The sequence below is a fragment of the Mesitornis unicolor genome, unplaced genomic scaffold (assembly GCF_000695765.1).
Source record: "Mesitornis unicolor isolate BGI_N332 unplaced genomic scaffold, ASM69576v1 Scaffold54021, whole genome shotgun sequence".
In the NCBI taxonomy this organism is placed as follows: Eukaryota; Metazoa; Chordata; class Aves; order Mesitornithiformes; family Mesitornithidae; genus Mesitornis; species Mesitornis unicolor.
Genome location: NW_010164159.1, coordinates 1 through 9,261, shown reverse-complemented (window position 1 = coordinate 9,261; position 9,261 = coordinate 1). Strand labels below are relative to the sequence as shown.

Genomic DNA, 9,261 nt, shown 5'->3' with positions numbered 1-9,261 from the left:
TTCCACCAGACCCTCCTTGTTAGAGAGGATGTTCCTTGTTTTGCTTTGCTTGTGCAAGGCTTTTGCTTTACCTATTAAACTGTCTGTATCTCAACCCAGGAGTTTTCTCACTCTTCCAATTCTCTTCCTCAGTCCCAGCTGGGGAACTGAATGAGCGACTGTGTGGTGCCTAGTTTCTGGCTAGTGTTAAACCACAACACCTCTAGAGACTTTTGCATTAAAAATGCTAATCCCAGATGCTAGGGTATCTATAGAAGTAAAAATGCTTTTCTTGAATGCGTTAGTGGAATTCTTAGCAGCTCACACATGCTGTGCGTTTCCTTTTATCTGGCTTTTAGACAATCTTCAGAGGATGAAAAAAAGCTGCTTAAAAAAGCTAATCTTTATTTTAATAATGTAGATTTGTGGCCAAGTGACACAAGTATGTTTGTCTCTGGAAAGTAAAGATTTTCTGAGGAAGAAAATTCAAGATAGTTATTTGTATGGTACTCATTCCTGGTTAACACTTTTTTTTTTTCCTGCTAGGTTGAAGACTGACAAAGCTTTGCGTTTGAGTATCATTGGTGAGCAGAAACTACTATTACTGAATATAGCGTTCAACTTTTTAGCATAGATTTTAAGTTTTACCAACTTTATAGGCACTCCAAGTAGTGTTTGTTTCTCTATAATCTGAGTTAATCTTAATATAGACTTTGTCAAAATGCTAAAATACCTGACATGTTCATTCCAGTCGTATATACAGGATTGAATTTGAGGCCGAATATGGCCTGATCTTTAGTCAGTGTACGTGACAACAGGGCAATATAGACCAAATGTCTGTTTTGTACATCTGTATATGTATTTACTGTATTTATTTCTGTGCTTTCTTTTTATTGCTTGTAAAAGAGGATAGTGTATGTAGGTTAACAGACATGCACCGTCTTAGGAAGTAAATTCAAAATTTTGAGACACAGTCTGGAATATTTTTCTCTTTCGTATGATTGACACTGCACCTTTTCAGTTTAATCTGTTGAAAGATTATGATGATCAGCACTCTTGCTCAGCCATTGTGTTGGGTTTTTTGTCCCTTAGAGCTTTCCTAAGTTTCCATCTTAAGCAATTGATCAAGTGATATTTTAAATGCTAATTTCCTGTAAAGCAAAGCATAACATCTTTTTTTCTAAAAGGACGGCATAAAATACATCTGAAATGATGTGAGAATGTTTCTGTTACAGCTACCATCATACCTGGTTTGCATAATATCAGTGAATCTATGATGCCATTCAAAATCTTGAAAAATCAGGTGTTACTTCAAAAAGTTTGAAGATCTTTAATCTATGTTGATGCTATAGTGATGATGTTATCATTAATGTTAAGTTTATTCTTGTAGGAGAAAAACTGCAATGGTTTCAAAGTCACCTTGACCCCAATAAAATTGAGTATACAAAGAAGGAAGCTGGTGAACTAATTGAAAAGTAAGACTGGTGTTAAAAAAACTGAATTAAATAGCTCAATTTGTCTTTTAAATAATGTTCTTAAATAAGGTCTGTAAAGCGGTGATAACTCAGACTTAATATATATTGTTTTTAATAATATCAAGTAGTTGATTTTGTTGCAACTGAGGTTAATTATATGTTGTAATATGTATATATTCCCAATAGAATTACTGAAGTCAGTAATTAGTTGGTTTTTTTATTTAAGAATATCTCTGCTTTTTTAAGACTCTAAATGATTTGGAGAGTAGTAATTGGATGAATTTGCTAGCCAGGTTATTCAGTGACACTTAAGTGCACAGATTTCATTCTACTTACTACTTTAATCTTTAATTTTCTTCGAGGTTAAACAGTACTTGGGTCAATTTTTAGGGCACGAAATATCAAAACTGAATCTCCTATAAAGGAACTCAGTTATTTCTGTGCTTTTGGATGTATATATATGTGGCTTGTCAGCATTTTTCACCTGTTAGCTAATTAGCATAATATATATGTATTCCCAGACAGGTGTGGTATATCAGTTTCCTTTCAGAAGCTCTGACATATTTCTTACACTGTTCAATGATACTTGCTAATCAATGCTAGTGATACTGCAAAGGCAATGAAAGTGTTACTTACTTTTTGAATTTGGATTGAATGTTTCTGAGGTAATGCAGAACACATGCCAAAGAAAACCTTTACTTTAAAAATTATTATTGAGGTGATGAAATTCAGCAATTAAGTTAGGAGTACTTAGATTTAACACTGGTCTTTCAGAGCAGGTGATTTATAATAATATGCTTGGTTTTTGTTTTGTTTCTTAGTTTTATACAAACATAGTTTAAAAGAAAAAGCAAATAAAAAAATCTCTGGGGTTGGGCTAGATGATTTTTAAAGGTCCCTTCCAACCCAATACATTCTTTGATTCTATGATTCAAATGAAGTTCTAAATGAGCTGCAACTTTGAAGATTATAGTAGTAGTTCAAATCTAAGAAAAATCTCTGACTAATTTAGAAAATACATAAATTTAGTAATATAACTGCTTAGATTATCAAAGTAATTCTTTTTTGCAAAGTTTTGCATGATTGCATCTAGCATAAATGCATTTTATTTCTTTCAGTTATATGTGTCGATTCAATGCTGAATTGGAGCAAATAGAATTACAAAACAGTATTAAAGGTAGACAAGGAAGACAGCATGGTTCACGGGAAACTGCCATCAAGCAGACCATAGAACGTGAAAAGCAGCTCTATGAAGGCTATGGAATAGGTATGGAAATATATTGGAAATAATCATGTTGTCAACATCATCTGCTTCTGCTCACAAGGCTAGAATCTAAGTGAAATTTCTAGATATTATTTTTCTCTTTAAAGGAATTAACTAACTAGGAATTAACTGCTAGGTATTATATGCCTTGCAGAGGAGTTTCAAAGGAGGGGCAGGGTGAAGAAAAGGAAAATAAAGATGGTGGAGATCTGACTTACAGGTTTCTGCTTTACTACTTTGCCTTTGTACTGCCTCTTTAGTGCAGGCGTATGTAACGTATTTTTTAAACTAGAGTGAGATTTAATGCACGTGTCTCAAGTACAAATTCTGTTCAACAGCTTGCTTCATTATATACAAAGTATTTTTAGATGCACTTCAGTGGGTGCGCATGTTTAAACACACATTAGCATGAAGACTATTTGCTCATGTGGGCAATACATCACTTTCTCTACAAATTAATTACTGTTATAAGTGGGCTTTGTTATGTGGACTTGTGCATCTGAAGTCTTTTATGTACAGCTTCCTCCTAACATTTTTTTGATAATATATAAACTTACTGTTAGGTATTAAACCTGTAGCCTGACTTGCCCCTTTCCACTGAGGTTTATCAGTGACATAAGGAACTTGAGCAGGTTTTGTATCATGAGAGAGTGGGCTCTAGGTTTCATGAACTTGAAGAGAACCAAAGCCTCTGAGCTTGTGGGCCTAGAACATCTTTAGGTAGAGACACTTCATTCCTCTAAGGCTGATATGTGTTTCATGCGAGAGAATGATTGCAGCATAAATTGTAGTACAGATGGATTTCCAAAATTTGAATATTTCTGGAGTTTTTAAATTAAAATCTAGATAATCCAGGAAGAAATCCTGAGCTATTGTGACATATCTCCTCTACAGGCTGTATTCTACAGGCATAAATGTGGTTTTCTGCTTGTGGATCATCATTTTTCCTCTTCTCAGGCAGAGGATTTATTCTTTTTTTCTTATTGCTTTGTGGAAAGCTGACGGGAAAAAAGCAATAGGACTAGACAGAAGGATGTCAAATGCACAAGCACAACATAAAAATAAAGAAGAATCCAGAAATATTGTAAGAAAAATTTGAGGTTATTATAGCATTAGTAAGTAAAGCATTCAGAGAGCATGGTACAACTTCACATATTAAATACACTCCCAAATCATTCATTATTTGTTATCACAGCTGCTGCTGGTTTCGCTCTGTCTAGGACAGTATTCATTCAGATAAAATAGTTGCTGCTAAATACTATAATTAGAGATTGGGGATGAATGGAAATCAGCTGGAAACAGCTTTTATGCTCTAGCTCATTATTATCCCTGAAAGCTTTAGTGAAGGGAACTTTCATAAGTGACTTAGTTTGTTGTGTTTTTCTGTCCCCTATTACTGAATTCAGTGATTTCTTGTATGCATGTGCATTTGCTATGAAGGGACTACATGATGTGAATTGTTTCTATTCAGGAAAGTCTCCTAAAATTTTGTGCCATGTAAATACATATACATCAGTTATGTGTAAATGAAATATTAGTTTTATTAGTTAATTCTTGGAACTTCAGGTTATAAGAAAATTAATTTAATTCAGATGAAAGTTGTATCATTTACATGTGTCTGCTAGTGTAACTGCTGTACTGTTTGTTAGCTTCTGTAATGGTCTTGATTGTGTAACTGCATGACTCTTGATCTAAAGAACATCTACAGTTTTTAACATCTATTTCATTTTTAACTTCAGGCTGCAATATCATCCTTTGACCTGACTTGGGTATTTCTTTGTATGGCAGTTCTAATGAATGTGATATATACGCAGCCTATATTCTGTGCAGAGCATTGACAGGACAGTAACATTTCAGCCCTTGTGAGATTTAGGTAAATCTCTTGTACAAATCTTTGGTTTGGGAGAGAGAAATCATTACTGCTATGGAGAATGATAGTGTTTTTATTAACAGCATACTTCTGGAAGGAAATAAAGCATCTCAGCAGACTGTCACAGAGCACTTGGTTAAAAAGCAATGCTGTGGGACACAGTTCTAGAAAGGCACACTGACACCAAGATTGGCTCCTTTGTCCCCTTTTTCTCTGGTTATGCTTTAGAAGCCCTTCAGTCCAAGTCTGTGCACAGAGAAAGTATCAGTCAGACCTAGAGCTGTCAAGCTTTTTACTTCTGTTGCCCATCAGAATTTTGAAGTAATCTGGAACAGTACTTCTCCATCCAAACACTTGGAAAGGTGCTGACTTCAGAGTATTTCTGTGTTCTGTAGTTCTGTGTTACAAATTAAGCTCAGTCACTTTGGTTTTTTCCTTGTCATGAAATAGTGTTAAGCACTAACATTTCTATCATAAAGTTTGAGAGCTATCATGTTCTTTTTTCTTTGTCAGAAGAAAGATGGGAAAATAAAATATTATCTGAAAAGGTCAGAAATATGAAAAAATGCTTGCTTAAATTTTTCACTGGTGTTTTTTTAAAACACATAGGTTTCTGAATATTTAGTCATAGAAATGCCAGACAGTATCTGCTCCTCAAAATATTGTCTTTGTTTTTTTTCCACTAACCCCTGTGCTATATTTCTCCATTTTCCTTTTTTTCCATCTTTAGTTCAGAAAACTCTCCAATAACTTAACTGTAACTTAACATTTTTAAAGCAAACTAAAAATTTCACAAGTAGCAGCAAAAAACATGGTACTGGTGCAGGTTAAGGAGATACTTCTGAGCAAGCAAATTGTAATCTGAAAATACAGTGCTACTGCAGCTTTCCACCATACCTTAAAAAATGTTACTGTGCAGTTTATAATTAGTTTATTTCTACACACTAACCAGAACGGGACTAGAGTTTCTAGTTCTGTTCCTAATCTGGCAGCGCTGGGGTTTGTATTGTGTAACATATTGCAAACACACATACAAGCAGAACTTTACCATTTTGCCACTGCCAGAGCAGTAAAGATCAATTCAGTGCCAAATCTTGGTTTGTGACAGAATCTCCTCCCTTCAGAATGCTTGCTTTCTTGTGATGACAGGATGACAGGCTAGATGAAATGATTAAAGCATTGTTAGAACAATGTCCTATGTAAGTTAATCAAAGCTATTAAATGCTTTCCACGATGTTTTGTTTTTCAGTTAAAACAAATCAATTGAAAGGGCTTTATTTGAAAGTTTTGTCATTTAGTCCTGGTTTGTCTGAGAATAACACAACTGTGTGCTGGGTCAGTGCTTTGATAGAAGGAACAAACACAAATTTCAGCACATTTCTAGGGCAGGTAGCCCAAATTAGCATAGTGACAATTCTACCACATTCACTGTTTACATCACTAAGCTCTGCCCTAAGAGAAAACTGAGTAGGTACTGCTCCTTGTACAGTATCTGAGAGAAGATAACTTCTTTCTCTCATGTGGAGGCTAGGACATTTCAGCATTTGGCACTGTGCTGCCAAGAGGGCAATTCAAGTAATTACAAAGAAACCAAGAGGGACCATGGCTTTGTTTCATTGCTCAGCTGGGAAGGATGGACCTGGTGTGGTATTGGTATTTATCAGAACCCAGGAATCAGCAGACCAAAAAAAAGGATTAGGTATGTTTTTTTGCCTTGCCTCGATCGGCTGGGAGTGATATCACTGTATCTATTTTCCAAGAAGCAGGCTGCAGAAATCAATGTAATTGGTATCAAAACCTGTTGTGTATATTATTGTCCTTTAGTTGGTAACTTTGTAATCCAGTATTAAAGGAGGAAATAATTTCTGAATGGTAAAGACAGTATCTGGCCACAAAGATAGTGACAGGTACTATCATTCTACATTCTGTAGTTGCAAAATCTATAATCCTGTATTGTTACCATCATCTGATCTATTACTGTCAGACTCAGGAAAATTGATAGATGAACAAAAGCAGAACTGTTTGTTCAGTGTTTGGTCAGGGACAGCATAAGAAGTTCCTGAAATGTCATCTTTTTAAGAGCCTAATTAGTAAAGTGGATTTAACATTACTGAGGCAGCAGGCAGCTGTCTTTGTTGTACAACCTGCTTGCTTTGAAATCTGTACACTTTGTAGGCAGCAATCAAGTGTTTTGTACTGTGCAAAATTTTAAAGGCTATTAAGGCATAAGTGTCTCCAATTTAGTGGAGATGTTAAACACCGGTCACTTGCAATAATTCTGGAGGACTGACCAAGAAAAGAATGACACTGAATCAAGGGAAAGCATCTTAGGCATCCTAGGTAAAATTCTGCATAAGTTTATGAACTACATATCTAGTAGGAATGTTTTGGCTATTCCAGGAGATTAAAAATAAAATAAAATAATAACAAACTTGTCCCATAGATTTCTGTACAAGATGCTTGCCTTCCTGTTTATTACCAAAGGTAATAAGGATTTATAGTGAGTGTATGTCACTTATTTCTGTTAGTAGGGAAGACTGAAAACTTCCAGTGTTTAAAACTGTTGATGTTTGTTTCTGTTCAACTGGGAGGAACATCAGCTCTTGAGAGGAGACAGGTGCCAACCATCTGTAAATACAATGTTGCAGTTCCTACAGTATTTAACAGGCATTTCAGCAACCTCAGAATGCTAGTTTCCCAGTGCTGAGTGGTTTATAGAACAGGTATTTAACAATGGCAACTAATTGCATTGGAGTGAGACTAATTGTTACCAAATAGTGATTCTTTGCTCTTAGACTGTCTCATTTCAGGTAGAAGGCAGTAGTGTTATATTTCAAAATCCAAGAATGTGTTCTGTTTAAACCCCTGACATCTTACTGTACTCTTTTTACTTACCTTTTGTCTGTTGTGCATATTTATAGTAAGTCCTGTAGAGCAGAATTGTCTTTCTATTACATGAGTGAGTGTTTATTAAAAATAGCATAACTAGACCTCGATCTTCATTGAGGGTATTAGCTATGCTTTTAAAACTTCAATTATTTTTCTTATTTCTTCACTAGATTTTTTTTTTTAAAGGAAAAACTTTAAGGGCTTAAATTTTTGCTGTTTCTTGGGTTTGTCAATTTAGCACTGAAGGACTCTACTTTTTATCATTTGTCAGGATTGGATTTTCAGTTACTGGTACATTTAAATTCTGGTTCATAGGTATCAGTTCACTGTTCTTTAGAAGTGAGAGGTCTTCCTGTCTATATATTGCTCTAGAAACTTCCTAATAGGAATCCTCATTCTCGTTTTCTTGGTCTTTTAATCTCTGAAATATGTTTACCTCTTTAGCTCACATTTCTTTCTTTGAAACGAGACTCACTTGAATCATGTAACACATCTAATAGAATGTAATTTCATTCCTATTAGAAATCCCAGACATTATGAACAGAAAACATCTTAAATTTTTCAGGTAAGTTCTTTTTATTATAGCTACTATTCTGTTTATGCAAAACAGTGTTTCTGAATCTGATACATCTTTTTTCTTAAAAAATGTCAGAGAATGTCATCTGAAAAGCAGACTAAGAAATGCCTTTTTCGGCATTTTTTAGCTGTTACAAGCTAAACATTGGTGACAGTTAATCATTAAAACATTGTAAAGGTTAGGTAGCTTCAACAGTTAGAGTTCCATTTCTGTAAATCAAGTATCTTTTTTTTTTCAGTGTTTTTCAAGAATATTTTCTCTTTACCTAGAATTCTCACCTCAGCCGTTCACTGATTTACACAGAAAGGATTTACTGTTAGTGTTTAAGGACCAAGATACAGATTTATTGATAAATGGAATTACTCTCTTTCCTTACCTGAAATGAGATTTTAGATGGTAGTTGAAGTCATATAGCAAAGTGACTGAAGTTATTTGTAGTCAGAACTTATCATTAAGTAACTGAAACAGCACTAAGTTCTTCATCATGCTTTCTAAGACCCAACTCTAGGTGTAGTACAGTAGTGTTTGTGTGTATGCATGAGTTGAAAATCTTAAGCTAATTGACAATTTGCATCCAGTGTGAGCTGCCTAGCTCGTCTGGGCCAGCCAGCCAATATGCCTTTGTCATGGATTGAATGAGTGCTCTTGCTGAAAGCTCTATCAAATGAGATACTTTAAAGGAGAGAAAGAAGAAAGAGGAAAAAAACAAACCAACCACAAAACTTATGAATGCTTATATTGCAAGGAGTGATATACTACTAACTCCTATGTAGCCAGAAGTCATACTTATAGGACGTTGGAAGAAAGCCTGAAATCTCAGAGAGCCTCTGGCTGCTGTGTTTATAAATACACAATTGCTTTCTTGTACTGGGACATCTGATGGAAGTGGTGGTGTTTTATTGCCTTGGTAGAGCAAAAACTTGTTTATCTTATAATTGGCAAATACTGTCTTAGCCCTTGATTCAAGCAAGCATTTTATTATCTGAGTACTGGATCTGACTTCTGATATTTAAAGGAACCCTTCCTCCTTCATGCAGCCTTTTGACATAATATACTTATCATGTGAATTAATGTTTACTGTGTCCCCTTGAAGTCAGTCATACAAGATATTAACAGTTAACCGTAAACCATAAAAAAGGACTTCATGTATATGATATGCTTCATGTATATGATATATGACCCGCCTTCTGGACAAGGGAAGGGCTGT

The 9,261-nt window shown here is 34.9% G+C and overlaps 1 protein-coding gene across 1 annotated transcript; it reads left to right on the top strand.

Moving 5' to 3' along the window:
- Positions 1 to 525: 525 nt before the first annotated feature.
- On the top strand, positions 526 to 8,046 carry TMA16 (translation machinery associated 16 homolog (S. cerevisiae); the record flags this gene model as incomplete). The annotated part of the gene is made up of 4 exons (XM_010194172.1): positions 526 to 563; positions 1,370 to 1,454; positions 2,573 to 2,721; positions 8,000 to 8,046. Coding segments are annotated over 4 exons (319 nt in total), but the record flags the coding sequence as incomplete, so codon positions are not given.
- Positions 8,047 to 9,261: the final 1,215 nt, after the last annotated feature.